This window comes from Festucalex cinctus, chromosome 1, assembly GCF_051991245.1.
Source record: "Festucalex cinctus isolate MCC-2025b chromosome 1, RoL_Fcin_1.0, whole genome shotgun sequence".
NCBI lineage: Eukaryota > Metazoa > Chordata > Actinopteri > Syngnathiformes > Syngnathidae > Festucalex > Festucalex cinctus.
In genome coordinates, this window is record NC_135411.1 from 13418137 (window position 1) to 13440165 (window position 22029).

A 22029-nucleotide genomic window follows, 5' to 3' on the forward strand; every position below is an offset into this window, starting at 1 on the left:
GACCACACGTCGCCAAGACAACTGTGATCAAGTCCCGTCACAAGCTTTTGAGAATGGATGTTTCTCGGTAGCTTGCGCTCAATACCGTTATTATAAACATGACTGCCTGTTTTGCTTCACTCCCTTGTCGCTTGTTTTCTCCGTTTTGAAAACACTCTGTCACCAATGACGGATTACATTTTGTCAATATATTTGTATTTTAAACGAAGATGCGTATTTATAACTTTGTTGGCGTTGTTTTTCATTTGGAATGCAACTGAAAAATCGGTTTTGTGCTGCTTCTCAAGAGGAAGCTGCTCACGTTATTGGGTCTCATCACTACTTGACATGTGGACCACTCTTGAAAGCCAATCATTGGTGCCAAAGCAAAGTTAGCCATAAAAACCATACACCAGTATGGAAAGCTTGTTCACCATTTGTTCCATATGTTTGATATCCAGCTTGACGCTCATGTACTAATAAGACAATTCAGCACACTAATAGAACAATAGAATGACTGCCTAACTTGAATATTTCCCCCTACTAGTGCCACTTTTGTCTAATTAGTACGCAATTAAAACTATAGTGAGACACTCCAGAAACAGGTTAGTCAAAAATGACCCAATTGTGGGTCAAAAAGGAACCAACCCTACTTGTATCAATTTGACCCAACATTTTAGGTTATTCATTTTACCCAAAAAGTTAGGTCGAAGGAAAAACCTACAAAATCAAAAATGAACTCAACTTTTTGGGTTAAATGAATATAACCCAAAAAGTTGGGTCAAATTGACCCAAGTTCTGGTCAGTCCCTTTTTGACCCATAGTTGGAATTTTTTTTTTTTTTTTTTTTTTTTTTTAATAACACATTCCCTTTTAGAGGATAGTGAGTCAAAACTACTTGTGACTGGTTTGATTTTTGAGGTCTAGGATGCAATTAGTGTGTGGCTCATGCCTACTAGTTACACCTAGTAGTATTACAAGTGCAGTACAGTTGGTTACCAGTAGGGATGTAACGATAAGGGCAATATCGTGATATTAAAACTTCCACAATATCGTTGTCGTCATGTTCACAATATTTAAAAGGAACACATCTGTTAAAAAAAAAAGTCAGGTTGATTTCCATTTGTGCAGTTCTAGCACCCTCTAGTGGCTAGTTTAATAGTGCAATTTAATTTTCATTAGGGATGTTTTGGCCTATGTTTAAAATCTATGCTAATTGTCATGTATGATTTTTTATTTTATTTTTTTTACAATATGATTTTATTTAAATATTTTTATATTTACATATAAATGCCTGCGATTGGTTGGCAACCAGTCCAGGGTGTCCCCCGCCTACTGCCCAGAGCCAGCTGAGATAGGCGCCAGCAGCCCCCGCGACCCTTGTGAGGAATAAGCGGTCAAGAAAATGGATGGATGGATACATTTAAATGCTCGTATCGTGACCTTCATATCGTGATAATATCGTATCGTGATGTTTGGATATCGTTACATCCCTAGTTACCAGTACACTCTAAATAGTACACTTGAAAAAAAGTTAGGTCAAAAGTAACCCAGCTATGGGTCAAAAATGGACCAATCCTCTACTTGGGTCAATTTGACCCAACTTTGAGTCAAGAAATTGGTCTATTAGTGTAAAACAACTCAAAAATATTGGTCAGATCCTCTACTTGGGTCAAAAGAATGGGTCATTTTGTATGAAACAACCCAGAAAGTTGGGTCAAATTGAGTCATAAAGTGGATCGGTCCATTTTTGATCCATAATTGGGTTACTTTTGACTTAACTGTTTTTAGAGTGTAAGGTTTAATTGCACAATACTATAAAACCAGTTGAGTCAAAAATTTAACCAAATTTAGGTCAACAGGGGACCAAATTACTACTTGGGTCAATTTGACCCAACATTCTGTGTGTTTTTTTCTTTTCTTTTTTACAAAGCAAACCATTTTTGGGGTTGTTTTGTGCAAAGCAACCTAGAATGTTGGGTCAAATAGACCCAAGTAGAGTATTGCTCCCTTTTTGACCCTACTGTTTTTAGAGTGTAATAGGCCAAAAGTGGTACTATGGCGGAAAAACTCACTAGTAAGACAGTCATTTTACTACTGTGCTGAATAGTTTAGTAGGACAAAAAAAAAACTATACTAGTATATGGAACTTAAGGTGGATCCACCTCGGAACAAATCCTCAAACAAACTTGAGCGGTTCTGTTGTACATAACGCATGCACGCTGACAAGTGTGTCAGCAGCAGGATGGTCATGGTGTGTTTTTTTTTCTAAATATATTTTCCACCGTTTTCTTGTGGCTGTCCTCAACACACCTTAAACTACCTGCCGTGCCCATCTCCTAATAAACGAGTCGTATTTGGTGTACTCTCGCACAAGTCTTGTAGCCGTGTAACATTTCAGGACTGTTTCTTTCTGCCTAGATTGAGAGGAAAAAACAAACAAACTGTACAGTGAATCCCAAAAAAGTTCAAGCAAAATTTCTTTGCTATTTTTTGGTGTAATATGTATGAATGTGTACTGCAAAGATGTGTATATGTGTGGGTTTGTTAAATTATTTAAAAAAAATACTCTCATCGTTAGATTAGAAATCCTGAATGGAGAATAGAACTTTTTTCTTTTTTTAAACCCAATATGCGCATAAGGAAGCGGTGTTGTTGCAGTAGTACTAAACCAAGCTGTTGATGTGTATTGTATAAACAACGGCGGACCTTAAAACCGCTGTCGGTGGTGTTTTTGAAAGTGACCTTGTAAGGATCGTTGGGTTCCTAATCTTCTCTTAAAATCAACCTCAAAGGATTGTGCATGCTTGACATTCCACCATATTATTCCCACCTTTTTTTTTTTTTTTTTTTTCTTTGCCTGCTTGCAGGATTTTATTCAGCTCACGGAAGCTATTCTTTGCTAAAAACAAATGAGAATTTGTCTGGGAGTTTTTCATGAAGTTTGAAGCAAATGTGTTGGATACGTTTTGGTATGCTTTCAGGATTTTTATCTTATTTTATACCGCTAACATCCGTAGCCGTAACTCGTTCACTGCCAGCCCAGTTAAAATGGTTCTTTGACGTCTGGAAGCGTCTATGGCAGTGAATGGGTTTTAATGGTGTGATCACGTTTTGTTTGTTTTGAATTGACATTTTAGCAGATTAGGATAGCAACACATCACCCCACTCAGTGGGGAAAAAAATGGTCATAGTTCTGTGCTCTTCATGTGAGGTGTTCAACCGTCATTTGTCAATGTTTGTGTTTTTCATGTACTAACCCAACCAATCCCCTTGTCTCCATGACAACTGGACCTTGTGACGTTCCTACTATGTGGGGATCTTGTTCAGACTGATGTGCCAATGTCTGTTGTTTTTTTTGTTTTTTTTTTTAAATTGTCTTAACAGTGCTTGAAATAAAATATTCACCAAAAAAAGCACAAAACTTGCAATGTGTTAAATATTTTTCACCAGAAACGCAGACAACCAAGTTGCTACAAAGAGGTGCGTAAAGTAGCCAAAACTATTAGATTGGGTCCGATGGAATGCAATTTGCATGCTGTATGTTTCTGAACTTCCAAGTGAAGTTATAGGCTAAAATGCTGGAATATAAATATCCGCTTCAAGGGCCTCTGTTGGGTTCAGTATATTTTTTGACTTGACTCCAGCTAATTAGTGAAATGCTCATTATGTACACTTTCCAGCATGGGCGTGATAGCCATCAGTAAATTTTGCGAGGTTTCACAGTGGCCAGTCCATTTCCAAGTGAATAAAGTTGAAAGTATCTTTGAAATTCACTTTTGAAAAAATTATTTTATTCCCTTGATAGTTTGAATTGAACATACTATAACTTTTTTTTTTTAATTAAAATACGTTATTCTCTCCTTTTTTTTTAGATTCCAGAATGAATATTATAGAAGTCACCGAGACTGATACCAAATACTGATACCACTAGTACATTGATATATAAAATTCCCCCAAAAACAATGGCAGATAATGTTAAAGAAACACATATATCCCAATTTAACATTCTTCCATAAAATTGCATGAAATTAATGACACTGTTCAATTCTTCTAATTCCTAATTTCTGATTGTAAAACGGTGAGTACAGATAACCAGGTACTGTATCTGTATCATGCCGATACCAGTCTTATATCTACTTGCAACGGCGGCCGATACTGGTACCGATCCCTTAGTTGTCCTGACATTATTTTATAACATGTTTACTTTTATTCTAAAAAATAGGTAACTCTTTCATTCCTATGATATTAATAATTCGAAACAGTTATTTGCCACATGAATGTATGGAAGTGTACTGCATTCACTTGAATTTTTTTTTTCCTGAAAAATTGTTTCACACTTTGTTTTCTGGACTTTTTGGTTTGCGTATTAAATGTTATTTTTGTGTCATGTTGACCCCCCGTTTTTTTTGTTTTTTAAAAAAAATATTTTCCCTGTTTTTCTGATTTTTATTTTTTTCAAAATCATGTTTTTCTGTTATGAATTTTTTTTAGTGACAGAATCCCAAACAATTTCGTAAAACAGTAAAAAAAATAATATATATATATTACTAATATAAAATTACTCGGGAAAACACACCAGAATGAATAAATAAATAAATAAATAAATACATAAATAAAATAAATAAATAAAGAAATAATTCTCTGCCCCAACATTTACTTTGATTTTTTTTTCCAAGTGAATACAATACGTTTCCGTATGACTGCTTTTAAGTTGTCATTTTGTTTAGACAGGCTTTGTCCATCCGTAGCCTGTGTCAGACGGTTCGTACTTTTCCGTGGTGCTTCGGCTTTTCCCGTTGCCTGCCTGGCTGTTCCCACGCGCCCGCCTCCCTCCTCACCTCCCTTCCACCCTCCTTCCCTCCCTCCCTCCCTTGGCGTGATGGAAAATGGCTGTGCAGGGGAGCTGGGAGTTCTGAACGGGAAAGGGAAAGAAAGCGAAGTGAAAAAAAAAAAGGAGCTTTCCACAAGTTCCGTGCACCACTGGAAACTGCCGTGTACTTTCCCCACATTGACCGACTCCTGCCATTTGCAGAATTTCGAGCGACGCCACTTAAAAAGTGAGAAGACTCAAGAAATATCCACGGGTAAGTTTTTTTTTCTCCCCCCAACTTATTATTGCACATTTCCAGTACAGCGAGGCAGCCACTGTAACTTACTGGAAAATGGTGGAAGCTTCAAATCAGGCTTGGCGACCCCAGCTTCGTTCTAAACGTTTTTGTTGTTGTTGTTGTTGTTGTTGTTATTTTTAAGGCGAAAGTTGCGTTTTTATGTCACTTGTACAGTAAATTTTGGTAGCCGCTTCGGTTTGCAAATTGTAGCAAAGTTGCGAAGTGTCCTTTTTATTTCGCTAAATGTTGCTTTCTCGGAGTCGTGTTTTGTTTTTAGACTGGAGAATGGTTTACTACACGTTAACATGATATATATATATATATATTTTATTACTCTTTTTAAAAAATGTTTCTGCCGTTCTAATTGGACGGTTTTACGCTTTAAAAAATGCCTCTGTAGCATGGACAGTTGACGGACAGTTTGAGAGTTTGTCCCTACATAACCCAAATACCAAAATATGCGGGTGGGGGCCGGGGGGTAATAAATTAATTAATAATTCAATCAAAGTTGCACATATTGCACATAAAAGTTTAATGAAAATGTACCTATGCTACATAAATATTTCGAAGCAAACATTAAATGCTAATTTATTTTACTTGACTGAACTGTACTTTAGCATTGATTATTGTGTGCAGTAGTGGTACCAGCATAACTGAGAATAATCGCAATAAGTAGGCCTAATATCCGTTAAGCCTTTGCAGTGCACAGAGGTGGCAAAAAGTACTACTACTCACACTCTGTACTGTATTCTGATTCGAGTTTGAAAAAAAAAATCTAAATATTTATTAGTTGCAGGCTTAAACAAGAATAAAAAAAAAAGAAAGAAAATAAAAAAACACTAAACAGTTGACCTTTTAAGTAACTTACTCTCGTCTCGTCTATGTGGTGTATGTACTAAAAAGAGAAAAAAAAAAAATCTTTAAATGTTAGCAACAGCTCGACTGTTTTATGGAAGTCTGGATTTTTTCCAATTTTTTTTTAAGGTAATAAAAAAATAAATTTTACAAATTTGAATTGATGGTTAAAAAAAAAAATCTGCCTCAATCATTGACTTAAATTCAAATGACAAAATAACGACATCCAACAGTTTTTTATTTTTTTATTTTTGTACCACCAATGTCAGGATTGTCACAGGTGTAACTATCACAAATATCATATAATATCACATGAGCTTTCGCAACAAAAACAAATGTTTGGGTATGATGCAAAAACCATCGGGCAACTTCCAAGCCGTACCAACACAATATTTTTACTCTATTATATCTTACAATAAGCGAGGGTCAAATACCTGACATGAGTCGCTAACTAAGGATTTTTTTCCCCACGATTGTCACTCGCGCGGCGGGCCTAATGTGCCCAAAAGTCTTCATATTCAAAGTATCTAAATCCTCTCCAACTGCCAAGAGTGACTTTCCGGAGGAGCTGGAATTAAACGTATGCTCCTTCACTTCACATTTCACCAGATGGACTCCAGCTGGGGTTATTTTTGTTGTAAGTCCTCTTGCAGGGGAGGCCCAGTTAAACTGAAACGGTGCTATTTGATCAAAAATAGTAACAGACGACTATATCTTTAGGGCCACCATTGAAACACATGGACCCCTTTTTTTTTTTTTTTTTTTAATGTCAAGGCTAAAGAGTTGAAGCAGAGCATAGTGGATGTTGTTACTCTTTTATTCTGTGAACATGGAACATAAAGTGTGGCTTGGTTCAAGACAGGTGAGTTATTATCCTTTCAAAACTAGTTATTTTTTTTTCTGCGTAAATTTGAAGGAAAACGGTGGCATTTGCTGGAAGGACGTACATAAAAGAAAACATTTGATTTGTTTGATGTCATCCTTGTGACGTTCACAGCGCTTCGGGCAATGTTTACCAGCCTTTATATCGAGCCAAAGCACATAATTATTTTACATTTGGAAAAAAAAAAAAAAAAAAAAAAAAAAATCAATGGCACACCACCAAACAAAAGTGGCACAAAAAGTGTGTACATACTGAAATAATGATGTCGTCTCAGTTTATCCACAAATTGACATCTTCACTGTTAAATGTGGGCCTGTTTAAATGAACATCAAAATATTATTCGGTTGTATGAATGGCGAGAAGTGCAAATGTGGGTTAATTCATCCTTCATCAATCTAATTGTTCTGGTTGTCACGAGGAGTATGATGATATATCGATATTGCGATAAATCGTGATACTTTGTCTCCCGATAGATTATCGATATGCCTGCGCAAGTATCGATAGTTGTAGTTAATATACAGCCACTACATTGGCTCCTTTGTTCATTACTTATTGAGCAATTACTTGGCGGGCCACTAGGGGGAGCCCCTCATATGAGTGGCGGTGAAATGTACGGAAGTCTTCAGGCGAAGAAGAGACTCATGAGTTTACTTTGACTTGGGTAAGACATTTATCTGTCCAGGAACGGACTCAGTTTGATTTTGGACTCAATAAAAGCAAAAAAATAAAAAATAATTTAAAAAAAAAGTTTCTATAAAAAAATGTGTTTTATATCTTCAGTTTTAAAACACATTTTATGTTTTGACTTTTTGAAGCACACAATTTCTGAGGAATATTAATATTGATTTAATTGGTTTTAATATTTAAGTAATTTTATTTATTTATTTACTTTTGCAATGTTACCCAAAAATTGTCACAGTTTATAAAATGAAACAATTGATTGTGACTGACTGACATGTTGCATGACAATACATAATTTTTTTTTTTCACAGAAAGTTGTCTCTGTTGAGAAGACATTTGTATTTGTTTTAAAAAAAAATAAAAATAAACTAAAGTACGGACTGTGAATAAGACACCAGTTTTAATATTGTGTTTCAGCGATGGCACAAAAAACAAAAATGTGCTTGATTCAAGTTATTTGTCACTCCTAGTAGAAGTATACTATAAAAATTACACATGGAACGGAAATAATTAATAACAATATATGAAGAAGACACAAAATGTTAAGAGTAGACAAACCAAACCACTTTTTATCTTCACCAAAGCCCACTAGCTTAACGCTAGCATGAAATGCAACATGCCGTAGACAGACTAACTGAGATTAGCATACATGTTACAGAAATGCTAAACTTTTAAACAACTGCTACTTTCACATTGATCAGAAACAATTATAGGCAGAACACTAAGCATTGTATATTTATTTCAACAAGATGTTCAACCAAACCACATCTTTCAATCCAACAAAATTATTATCTAAATGCTAACATGATGCAAAACGTGGTAGATGGTAAACAGAAATTAACATAAATGTTACAGTACTGTATTTATAAACCTTCAAACACACGTACCTACTTATTGTTATTAATTTATTGATGTAAATTTTATTTACTTGTATACTTACAATGTTTTGTTTTGTTCTTATTTTACTTATCTTACGTTTTACTGCATGACCGATTTCTGTTTCATGTACAGCACTTTGTATACAGCAGTGCCTGATTTAAAATGTTTTATAGATAATGTTAAGTTGATACTTTAACACTCATAGAGCAGAAGTAAATACAAACAGAGCATACAACAATAGTCACAGCCATATATTCTCCGTGCTCAGTGTGTGCGACTGTTAGTACGTTTTAGTAGGGTGTCTTCTTTGATCCTCTTCTTGCGCTTAATTTCACTTCATTTATTCATCCTCCTCAAATAATGCAGTTAGTATTTTTTTTTTTCAGAGAACATGAAAAACTCAACCAAATACGGAATAAATTATATTTATTAATATTTTAATTTTAGGGGACCAATTGAGTGTTCTGTTTAACCAAAGCTGTAGCCGTTTTTAGCAGAGGTGCCAGCATCTTGTGGAGAGATTTAAGAACACAAATAAATAAATAAATAAATAAATAAACAAGAGGGAGCACGAACGATAGCTTTATCTGCTTTAGCTTACTTTTACAATTGCATAGCAACTTAAGTAAGAATGCTAAAATGCTACTTAAAAAGTGAACATTTACAAAAAAAAAAACAGTTTAAAACTACGTAACTAACTGTTTACTATTGAAAAGACAAATTCAACCGTCAAGGGTCCAATTGCTCACGGCTTATGTTTTGTTTGTGCTCCTAAAGTGAGTAAAAGTTGTGGCTTCGAAAATTCTCTCAATGGCCCACAATTATTACCTTGCAGTAAATGTTTGCATTTCACAACGTCCTCGTGAATTCAAGCAAAAATTGCACGATACCCAAGCCTCCATTTTAGGAGGAGAAGTCCTCCTGAAAGGTTGGCCTGTCTCTCGTCTCCACTGTGGCGCAGTGGATTTTTCACTTGCATGTGGCTCCATGGCCCAGGGCCAGGCTGCATGCGTGGTGCCTCAGTCATCAGCTCCTCCAGCAGCACGGCCGTAAAGTCTCAACGCAAACTTTACAGCATTAACTGTTTCCTTCCATTCACCAGCAATTACTCTGAGGTTATTTTAACATTCTATCCGGATTTTTTTCTCACCCATTTTGAGGTGTGTCGGTGAACTGCTGCAAATTTTTGCATTCGCCGACACTTGGTTCCTCTGAAACCCAAATGTGTCAATATATGATAGATGAGAAAGATAATACAGGAACATGTTATGTAATCTCACCATCTTAAAAGTAATGTACTGTATTCATTATTTTTAGGGCCCAACCGATATGCATTTTTTGAAGCCGATGCTGATTTTTGGCAGAAAAAAAATACCGATTACTGATTAATATGCCGATTATTTAAAAAAAATATATGATTCATAAAATTACCCCCCCTCTCCAATTCCTTTTCAATGGGTGTCACTTAGGCACAAACCTTCGTTATTAAGATTCATGCTTTGAATGACAAGTCCATAGTATGACCTTAGCAAAAAAAAAAAAAAATCATGAAATATACGAGGTTATTGTATAGGGCTGGGTTCAAAATATCGATATCGCATCGATACGCCTTTTCATATCCCAATATCGATACATAAAACCATGTATCGATATATCGACCCCCCCCAAGCCAACTGGGATAGGCTCCAGCATCCCCGCGACCCTTGTGGGGAAAAATGAATGGATGCATGGATGGATGTCACGACAATGTGAATGTCGGGAGTGTCAATTATTTATTTTTTGTCAATTTACACAGCCTGTACTGTGGTTGTAATTGATTTAAATTATTATTTGTTTTTATAAGGCCATGTTAAATAAAACAGATTATTAGTGTAACTGCAATGGATTCAATTCTTAATGTAAATATTCATATTTTTACTAATGCATTAAATTAGAGTAAGAAGCTATTTGCAGCATGAATTCCTTAACCAAATTGAAAATTGTTGTGAATCGAATCGGGCACTTGTTAATCGAATCGAATCGATTCTGGAAATCTGAATCGATACCCAGCCCTATTATTGTATAGATTCATGTGTCAATAATAAAACCATTCTTACTTGTTTATTTGTTATTTTTCACAAGCGGACCTCAAAGATCGAATGCTGTGGTTTTTGGTGACACATTTCCATTAGAGATAGATCAATATGCTTTTTTCAAGGCTGATACCGAATATTAGTTACAAAGGAGGCTGATGACCGATATTTGGAGCCGATATTCATTTTAGTAAAAAGTAAACAAATGTTGGTGTGAAAATAAAAAACAAAACAAAAAACAAATTCTGGTTGTTAACTTGAATTTATTGAACAACTTTTCAGATTTGCACAATGTTCAAGTTTGTTTTATTCTTAATTCAAAAGTCAAACAAAAAGTTCTGGGAGTTCCCAGTGTCATCAGCATATAATTTTCAGTTTCACAAGTGTTGGATGGTTTTTAAAAAATATTCTTCATCCCTGCCTGGTTCTAAATTGAGATGAAAAAGTGTAGTTGTAAAATACATGTCAATTCAGGAATAAATGCCCATGAAAGTAATTAAAATTAAATGTAGTTACACAAAATACATTGTTTAAATGATACTGTATAAGCTCACCAGTTGTACATATTTCATAATTCTATATAATGATCCTACTTTGTAAGATGCCAGTTAGTAGTCACCATATTTCAATATGTAGAGGCTGGGATGTTTGCCAGAATGTCTTTCTGTAACCACAAACTAATGATTTTCCTGTTAAATCATCTCTGATTTCATCAAATACGTGTCTAAAATATTGAGTCAAGCTCGTATGTGTGGTGAAAAGGTGCAGTTGTTTGGGTCAGATGCGTGATGGCTGCCTAGAAACATTTTCTAATATTAGAACGTTTCCTTGATTTGCCCGGCTTCTCTGGTGACTGGGTAGCACATGGTGCGCGCGGCAGCCAATCACGTCGCGGGAAGAGCTTTCCCTCGCTCTAGCAACAGTGAGTTACTTGCTGCCTATTCATTAATTATTTTCCTGTGGTCTCCCTCAGCCGTTTGGAGTCCGCCGACAGCAAAGTGCTCCGGTTTTTCCCGCCTGCTCTCTTTCTCTGACTGAATAGAAAGTTGTAATAAAAAAATAAAAAATAAAATAAAAATAGAAAGGATGGATCTCGTGATGGCGAGCTGGCCAGCTGCTGCCTCGCACACTGGACTGCTTCTTCAACACTCTCTGAGCAGGACTCCGACGACTCTTCTTTCACCTCGCACGACTCGCGCCGCCACTTTGCCGGAACTAAGTCGTGGCAACGGGATTATCGCACGAGGGCGCTCGCCACGCCGCCGTTTGCCTTCGACTTTTCTTCAACTTGTTTCCCAGCCGGACTGTAAACACACCAGACGGCAACTGGAATCAACCATTGGACTTTTTTGCTGAGTGAGGATGGGAGGGGAGGGGGGGTGTTGGGTGGGGAGGAGGGGGCGGGGTTCGAGCAGGTGGAGGGAGAAGGGAGGGGGTAGGGCTGGGGGGGGGGGGGGGGTTATGGTGGTGTGAGGATTGCGGGCTGTGGTTGGGTATGCCAGTGCCACGTGTCCCGCCTGGCACCTCTCGCTTGTCGACTGGGAAGGATGTTGAACGGAGAGTCTGGCTGAGCCCGTCCGACTTCTCTCTCAACCAAAAGTGGGGTGAGTGTTGCACTCGGCTGCATCCTCGATCGCTCTCTTTTTTCTTTTCCCCCCCAAATAGACAAAACGATATTGTACCTCTATCCGCTTTATAAGGAATTTATGTTCTCTTTCCAAATGTCGCGAGGGGACCACACTGTCATGTGGTTCGAAAGCATGCCCTTCGGTATTCGAAGCTAACCAGTACGATTATGCGTTTTTATTATTATTATTATTATATTTTTTAAATCGTGCGCTCACCTACTTTTATTTTAGTGTCTGCAATGCATCACTCTTAACAGTATCTATTCATCCAGCATTTTTGGTTGCACAACGTCGGGCCTACGCAGGCCTATTTGGTTTGGGACATTTTTGTTTTTCTTTTTTTTTTTAAACATCGCCCTAAATAGCTCGTAACTCTTGCCACAGAAACACCAAAACTTGCATCCACCTTTCAGTTTCTCCGAGCTGGTGTGTCTACCTGCATCTACATAATCGTCGTCCTTGGCTGGTCTACAGACCGCAGATGTTGTACTTAATCTGCAAACCCTAATCTCTTCCCCTCGTCCTCGCTCGCCATCTCTTCCCTCCGTCCAGTTGCACCCATTTTCCAAACGCAACTTTGGAACATTCGGGCCCGGTTGCGTCTCGGATGGTATGTGAAAAGGACGGTCGTATTTTTCGTATACGAATATAGGAATTATTTGGCTGAATTTTTTTTGCTTTTACAAGCAGTGATAACGTTGATATTCGGTTGCTGCGAATTGTATTTGTCGCTTTCGTATTTTTTTGCGTCGTAAGATCACATTTTTGCTTGAGTGAACGTAGTGTTATTTCAAAACGGTATTTTGTTCTTATGTGGCCGGCTTTGGCATCACTTGACTCTGCAAATCTGTCATCTTGGCACAAGAGTGATGAAGCTCTGATGACAGAATGAAGCCAAAAAATATTTTGCAGGCAACACAGTGTTGCTTTTTCTCTCCTGCAGAAAGTAAATCACTACCAAGCCTCTGTTGCATGTTCCACCAAATTCTAGTGGAGCCCCCCCCCCCCACCCTTAGCCTTAGTACATGTCAGGTTTTCCTTCGTACTCTCCTTCAACGAAAACATTTTTCTTGGAACACGCAATCATTTGCATAGCATGCCGATTTCACAGTCAAAGTTCATGTTCCTGAGCAAATTGTGACGCATCAGTTCAAGCCGCGAGTGTGTGAATGTGGAGCGAAGGGAATGGAGGCTCTTGTCCAGGGACCAAGTCTGGTTGCTGTTGGTTATGACGCAGCAGCATCATCCGATCTGTCCTTTCCGACGACTGCGCAAATGCGTGGCGCTGCCACCATTCGCCATTTTCATGCGCTTTTTAACATTCGTTGAACCGAATTACCGCTGACACCGCGAATATTTAGACTTTATGGAATGACTCACGTTTTTTTTTTTTTGATTATTACCGGTAATAAATATATTTATTTTTTAAATTCATTTTTCAAATTTTCTCTCTTTTTTTTGTGTCTTTTAATGTCCTTGCAGGTTGCTCATAATCCCTGTCCAGAACATGTGGGAGATTTATAGAACCGAAGAGGATTAAAGACCGTCCCGCTCCGCTACTGGTACTCCAATTTAGACCACTTGATTCCACCACAGGGAGCCGGCGACACACGGGCAAAATCTCCACTGGCAAATTTTTGAACCCGGCAGCTCCCGTAGCATCCATCCGCCAGCAGGTGATCGTCGCTTTCAGGAGCATGTTGCCGACGCTCTCCCTCTGCTCCATCATCTGGCTCAACCGCGGTATCAAGCTGAGGAAAGTGCACCACTTGGCCAACACCGGTCAGGTCTGAAATACGCCTGCGGAGGTCAAGCGCTACCTTGCGGACTTGTGAAAATGCTCCTAAGCTTCGGGTGACTCCGTGGGTCCCCGCCAAAGCCGCCCCCGCAACGCCCAACTTTTCATTTGCTGCTTTTCTCGGGGGGACATTTCTGTCTAGCTGGGACCCACTTACTGCAGGGTGACGTGGCCTGCGCCATATAATCCTCCGCTCGGCGGCCATTTTGAAACGCGCTTCCCTCGCAAAATGGCAACGGAAGGTTTCCAGTACCGTGCCCTGTACGTGTTCACCAAGGACCAGGAGGAAGACTTGGATCTGCAGCCAGGGGACCTCCTGATTGTGAGCAAGGCCTCGCTGCTGTCTGTGGAGAACTACCACGAGGGCTGCGCAGAGAAGCCCGAGTGCCTGGGCTGGCTTCTCGGTTACAACGAGCGCTCCAAGCAGAGGGGCGACTTCCCCGGAACGTACGTCGAATATGTGGGCCCCGTCAAGATGGCGCTCCCGTCCAGTCAACCCAGGTCTCAGCGACCCTTACCTGCTGCTCCCACACCGGAGTCATGTCAAGGTAAGGCCACCAGCATTGTTTATTGCAAATGAAGGGGGTTTGATTTTCCAGTATGTTTTTATATTAGTTGATGGACAGACATGAAAAAACATTTTCAGTTTTAACCCCAAAATGAAAAAAAATAATAATAATATATATACATATGTATATATATATTATATATATATATAATCGATTCAATAATCGGCAGAATCGATTTTTTTTATTATTTTTTTTTTTTTTTTTTTTTTTTTAGGATTCACACCTTGAGCATGGAAGAATGTTATATGAACGGAACATTAAGCCTTAATATTTTATTTTAATGCTGTTCAAACATGAAACAGATTACAACCTCTATAAGACTGAAATTTCAGATAAATAAATAATACATTTTCATATAAATCTTACACTCTACAAGCTTACTGATTAGTATTTTCTAAATTTGAATGAAAAAAAATCGCAACAATCGACTTATAAATTCGTATCGGGATTAATCGGTATCGAATCGAATCGTGACCTGTGAATCGTGATACGAATCGAATCGTCAGGTACTAGGCAATTCACACCCCTAATATATATATATATATATATATATATATATATATATATATATATATATATATATATATATATATATATTACAATTGAATTTTAAGTAAAACGTTTTCTAAATTTTCCCTGCATTATACACATTTTCAAGGTATATATATATTTCTTTACAGAATGTTAAACACTAGATTCATAGAATATGACAATTTGGCAGGGATTTGAATGTGCAAAGGACATTTATTTGGGAGAAAATAAGCTTTGCACCAGAGTATATCTCTGTGAGATTATTTTCATCCATAATTAATCATTCTCAAACCATAAATTTTAAGAAAATATGACACCATACGACAGGTGTCAAACGCTGGGCCCGGGGGCCAGATCTGGCCCACCTAGGAAATTAAGTGTCTGTATTTCAGAAAATTAGTATTCATTTTTTTATTTTATTTTTTTTTTACACTTTTTACTATGACTGTAAGAATACACCAAAATTTTTGACAAATGGTTCAATAGTGTTGGATTTTATGATTTTATGACATCCGTGACTCAGGAAAGTTTTTTGAAGCATTTACATCAAATAGTGTGGATCTTGTTGGCAGTGTGATTTCCAACTCTGTTCTCAACTGTACTGCTGAGCTAAATGAGGTTGGATGGTTTGCAATTTCAAGGTTTTTAGTAGTCCAGCGCAGGCCATGTTTCCTAGCCACGGTTTTACTCACTCAGGTCAGATGACTGTCGGCTTTTTGAAGAAATGTATCTTCTATCGGTGTTGTTTTGAAAACAATCTAACATAATAATAATAGTAATAATAATAATAACAGGGGCGGCGCGGTGGTTGAGTGGTTAGCACGTCCGCCTCCCAGTTCTGAGGACTCCGGTTCGAGTCCAGGCTCCGGCCTTCCTGGGTGGAGTTTGCATGTTCTCCCCGTGCCCGCGTGGGTCTTCTCCGGGTACTCCGGTCTCCTCCCACATTCCAAAGACATGCATGGCAGGTTAATTGGACGTTCCGAATTGTCCCTAGGGTGTGCTTGTGAGTGTGGATGGTTGTTCGTCTCTGTGTGCCCTGCGATTGGCTGGCAACCAATCCAGGGTGTCCCCCGCCTACTGCCCAAAGTCAGCTGAGATAGGCGCCAGCACCCCCCGCGACCCTTGTGAGGAATAAGCGGTCAAGAAAATGGATGGATGGATGGATAATAACAGGACAGCACGGTGGATGACTGGTTAGCACGTCCGCCTCCCAGTACTGAGGACTCAGGTTCCAGTCAAGGCTCCGGCCTTCCTTGCATGTTCTCCCCGTTCCTAAGTGGATCTTCTCCGGGTTCCCTGCCCATAGCCCGCTGAGATAGGCTCCAGCACCCCCCGCGACCCTTGTGAGGAGTAAGCGGTTCAGAAAATGGATGGATGGATGATAATAACAATAATAATAATAATAATAATAATAATAATAATAATAATAATAATAATAATAATAATAATAATTATTATTATTACTATTATTATTATTATGTTACGATTGGTGATGATGTGTGAGATGATATGGCTGTGTATATTCTGGAATTTCTGCCATTTCCTACGACACAGTTTCGTATCTTAGAGTATCAGAATTTTCAGTTGATACTGTATCATTACAACAGACATTTTATTTTATACAGACATTATTAGCATTTTTAAATACCAAATTCCATCTTTTGTTGTTGAAAATATACTTCACATATGCAGGGTAGCTGTGTGTGTGTGTAATAATAGGATGACGTGATATATTTCTATGATTTTTTTTTTTGTGTTATAACTACCATCTGGCCAGTCATGAAAACTAGTTTGGTGTTATACAGAACAGTATTATTAATTCGGGAATGTTTTACAATGGGTATGGGCCCAGTAACAAGCGATTAATTGATTGTCAATTGTCATAGGCATGTGGAACTGATTACATCATGTCTTGCCGCTAAAGGTGGTTGACACCAGCAAGAGTAGCATTTGATGTTGAATTTGTAAAATGTTGTGAATGAGTGTTTAAAATAATAATTACAAACTACATTTAGTTACTATCAAATTAACAATGTTTGGGTGATTTCTTTAAGACAACAGTGTCAGCGTCTAGAATGAGCCGTCCTGCTGTTCCTGTCGTCACATCTACACAAACATCTTTTACTGCCTCCACAGCTTAGTTTGACATTACATTCTGTAAAATCACATGCTGTGGATTTCTTTTCTTTTTTTTTTTGCACTTTTACACAACAGCTCACACAAAAAGAAGAAGAAAAAACAAACACCAGATTTACTGTTCAAAGATGGTGGTGTCTTTTTATTTTAAACTGCGTCATGGCCCCTCCATAGCATTTCAACGCATACTGTTCAGTTTATTTATTTATTTATTTTGCTGAAGGTCAGTGCTTTAAAAGTTACCTTTGTGTTTTTTTACGAATTAAGCATTAGTCTGGCATGTTTGTGAAAGCAAATAAAATCACCATCCTTTGATCCTTTCATACCCAAACACTCTCTAGTCGCTATGAATGTGTTAATATTCAGAGGGATGTGATTGCGTAAACTGTGTGCATTCACTCTTTATCATTTCAAACCAGTATTGGTCAAATGAGTACCATTGATTTATTGCGTCCTTCAATTTTGATACCCTTACATTGGCCTTTTACTTGTGTTATTTTTTTATAAATCTTATTTAGTATATCAAACCAAGTGTATTTAGCTCTTCAAATGAAGATGATGGCTAATCCTGCAAATAACGGCTATGATGAAATATGTTGACATTTTTGTGAACTAAAATTTAATTGAATACACAAAATGGGACATCAGCAGACTTTTTATTTTATTTTATTTTATTTTATTTTATTTATTTATTTATTTTTACTAGGAGCACAGTCACCTCTTAGTTGAAATTGTAGGACAAGTAGAACATTTATGGGAGCACATAAGTCGACTTGCAAAAGTAATCACTCTACTCATTTTCACTACTTCACTGATATATGGACTGAAGTGTGGAGCAGAAGTTTGTCAACAAAAATATTCAGGAATAGTAATTTAAAAAAAAAAATGTAGTTGTCAAACTGGTGTGAGTAGATAAAAAATGTTCTTGCACAATCTCAAATTTTAGGAGCAAAATGCCAGTCTGGTCTGGTGCCGTGCAAATATATATTTCTTTCTTCTTTCATCTTCCTGCCCGGTGCACTCTTGTTGATTAAATGTTTATTTTTTTAATTATTTACCAACATATTCCTGATAAATTTTTCTCCCTTTCTTATAACTAAACAATTGCTCTCAAAACATTAAACACGAAGGAAACTGAAGAAGAAAAAATGTCAACAAATTCCTTTGGGACCAAATATATATAGTGTTGATAGTGTTAAATTATCAACTTCATTAAAGTGAGCTAACATGCACTTGTTGTAATTCTCCTAAGTGTCTGTATTGCCCGATCAAACCTGATTAGCATTTCATTATAATACAAGCTAATGGTTATTTCCTCTGGGACCATAAAGAGTTCATTTAATTCCAGAGAAGCTTTACACCTTGGCAACACCCTCTGGATTTCAGCTGACGAAATCAAGTGCAGAAAGCCCGCATTGATTAAAATCCCATGACAAGATTACTTAAGATAAATAAAACAAAACAAAACAATAATCTGCAATATAAAAGTTGTCTTTTGATGATTAGTTGAATATTGAAATTTGGCAGAATTCAAGCAGAATTGTCGCTGCTTTTAACCCGTACATTCCTCATTGGTCAGAAGCCGTATTCTCTGTAATTCTGCCTGCATTTTTGACAGATGGCCCAGGCAGGTTTGGCTCTGAGCACGTAGGCCGTGAACTTTGCATTACCTCGGCTTGAACCAATTGAGCATTCATTGCACACACAAGTACAGTCTCCCATTCAGATGCATGACTTTTAAAGGAAATTCTCTGTTCTTTTCTGAAAAGCTGTTATAGCAACAGATACGCTTTAATGCGTCACAAATGTTTTCCGAGCGCTTCTCAATTTCAGGAAAGGCAAGAGTGCACATTAGTGACAATCCGCACCATTTACTTTGACCAGCAAATGCAGGTGCTCCAGTGAATATCGTCGTGCGTTGACAGACGCTGAGACAAACCAGTTGGGCAGCAGGCATAAATTTTCAGTGATTTGGTGAGACTGTAGCGCCAAGTGATACCCTTGGCCAGTGGCCTGGTGAGAAAGGAGTGAGGGGGGGCGCGAGCTGTGCGAATGAATGGAGGACACTGTGGTCAGACCCAAATTTGACAAATATCACTTTCATTTCTCTCCTGGAACTGACATTCTGGCCATTGTGTGAAAAGAGCTTTTGTTAGCGTGGCTACATTTGGCATAGAGGGCCAGCAATAGCCTACAATATAAGCATTTAATTTTATTATACAGTCAACCCCAGCTTTTGCAGGGCATAGGGACTAGGGCTGCACAATATATCAAATAAATATCGATATCACGATATTGGCCCTTGCAATATGCATATCGCAAAGGCATGCAATAAGTTTTATATGGAATTTTATGCTTTTTATATGAATTTGACCAGTCAGATGCTAACTAAAATGTGCATCGCCATTCAATAGTTTAAAATGATCAAGACATAATTAGAATTAATTAACTAAGATTACATTAAGGTTGCTTATTTTGCCACATCAAAAATGTTTTTCTTTCATTAGGTAATAAAAATTTCCTTCTTTAGGTACATGTTAAATATCGCAATAATATCGATATCGCTATGTTCAGCAAGTATATCGCATATCGCATGTTTTTCCAATATCGTGCAGCCCTAATAGGGACCAAGACCTGCCGTGAATAGCAAAAAAAACAAAACATTTCAGGCACCCACTACAAATGTTTATAATTGTCTATACACCAAACCAACCATAAATATATCAAATCCAATCAGCTACTAAAGGCGTTTTTCCACCGCTGGAACTTTTGGAGAACTTTTGTTTACCTTAGTAAAATTCAGTTTGGGCATTTTTCCACCAACAACAATTACCAGGGTAGTTAAATTCCCCAGGGGGTTTCCAAGTACTATCTCAGCAGCAGGGCCAGGCAGGAACTTTGAAGGGGCGGGCTGCAAAGACCACAGCTGATTGATTTGAGGGCGTTGTTTTTACATCGGCTGGACTCCATCAAACTCATTTGAATTAATTACCGAGAACTCGAAGACGCTGTGGAAACACAATTCTAAATTCCCTGCTGAACATTTACAACCAAGAACTCACTTTACCCAGAACTCAAAGTTCCTCGGCTTGTTGGTGGAAAAACGCCTAATGTAAAACAAGGCTTCAAAATCGTTAAAAATAAAAGGCATGTCCACTGAAAGCATGACACCACATCCCGCTGTAAAATGGATGCTACTTCCTCTAACAATCTTGTAATGTCACTACATGTTCGCGTAGCATTCCATATTGTGACTAAAAAGTTGACTTCACTTAAAAATGCTAGCCACCAGCTAACTCGTGAGCTAACAGGCCTCTGGGGTTCCTCTTGGCATGGCAGACGGGCGGGGGACTTAACCACAGCGTCATCTCCTTGCTTGGAGGTTTAAATAACAACACTGAACTGTTCTGTAAAATGTGGCGTCCAGGGAAGATGCATTTTTGTGGTGTAGGCATAGCTAGCTAGCTAAGGCGCGCTGTAGGGGGGAAAAAAAACATGAATAGTGGTAGAGGGAACTGCAAATAGGTGGTGGTTCACTGTATTTAATATATTAGAATGTAATTTCTATTAAAAAATACATAATTATATCATTATCATGTTGAAAAATATGTATAAATTGTCCATGTTCAATGCCTCTAACAAGTGACAGCTAACAAGGGACAGCTAATTGAACAGTCAGTGAATTGGTTACCGGTAATCTGTTTTTGTTTTTTGTTTTATTTTTTCACACTTCTCCACCCATTGAAATTTATTTTGCCCTCTACTCCCTAGCAAACGGCTCCAGTTGTGTTTGGTTTAAATGGAAGGATGGCTTTTCTGGGCTTGCTCACTATTAGTAGTCGGCCAAAATATCTGTTGACGATGCAGAAGAGTCTACGAGAGTTGCTAAAAATTGTTACAATGCAGGGATTGTCTCCAGTGTTTGTTCAGCAAATAATATCTGTCAAGGACAGTTTCTGAAGTTAGGTTTGTTTTTTGTTTTTTTTAAATAATTTTGTTGAAAAAAAAAAATCAATACTTGATTTTTATGATTTTATTTTATTTATTACTTGGTCTGTTTCAACATATTTCAGTGACCTGTGCAGGATTTTCTTTCTTCAATGGAACGATTCCAATAATGAAGTCCCTGTTTAGAAAGCAGTCACATTAACGAACAAACATCTTCAAAACGGGTCCCCTCAATGACCTTGGGAAAGAGTTGAAAAAAAAAAAAAATCTCACATGAAGCCAGTAGGGAAGTTGCTTCAGCACGGTGAGCAAGTGTCAGAAGCGGGGCATTTTGAGTGAGTGCGTTGTCATGGTGAAGCAGCCACACATCTTGCCACAACGCTCGCCACTTCTCGGGCACTGAATGAATCCAACGCTGCAGGAACTCTCTGCAGACATGCTGGCTGATCGACTGGTCCACACTGAAAGGGAAAACTCAAAGTTTGTCTTTTGGGTTTGAAATATATCTTTTGTGACAGTAATCCTGGAACCTTTCTCATTATTTGCTGGGTTTTGCTTGAATAAATGACATTTCATTTTTAACCATGTCTCTTTTGCACTGAAGTGGTTGCAAGTCAAACTCATAAACTTTATTAATCATGTAAGCTGACTTTTGATCAAAATGAAAACAAGTCGCTATAATACCACCCGCCTTCCAAGCAAAAGCTACACCTGTAACCAGAGTTCCAGAATTATTCGTTTTTATTCCCCTTTGATATCACTCTTTCCCTGGCTTCACTCCAATTGCTTGCTGAGGTGAACCATGATCTGGCATGTTTGCAAACTCCTCCCTTCTCCTCGTCCCGCCTCCCGTCCTCATTCTGCAGCCTCGCTCCCCGATTCACATACACGTCTGATACTGTCTCTGGACACCCATAAACCATGTAAGCGGGGCCAGTTCTCAGAAAGGAGAGGCCTCC

At 38.0% G+C, this 22029-nt stretch overlaps 1 protein-coding gene across 2 annotated transcripts in view; it reads left to right on the plus strand.

Annotated features, from left to right (window-relative positions):
• The first annotated feature begins 4870 nt into the window (after positions 1–4870).
• The window catches only part of pik3r2 (phosphoinositide-3-kinase, regulatory subunit 2 (beta)), a 43777-nt gene continuing 26618 nt past the window's right edge, over positions 4871–22029 (plus strand). The window contains exons 1-2 of one of the 2 annotated variants that reach the window (XM_077517961.1): positions 4871–5066; positions 13571–14434. In XM_077517961.1, coding sequence (XP_077374087.1) covers positions 14116–14434 — 319 coding nt within the window. In that variant the 5' untranslated portion in view covers positions 4871–5066; positions 13571–14115. Of the gene's footprint in view, positions 5067–11929; positions 12065–13570; positions 14435–22029 lie in introns of those variants that run through there. The other variant, XM_077517953.1, reaches the window with a different exon arrangement.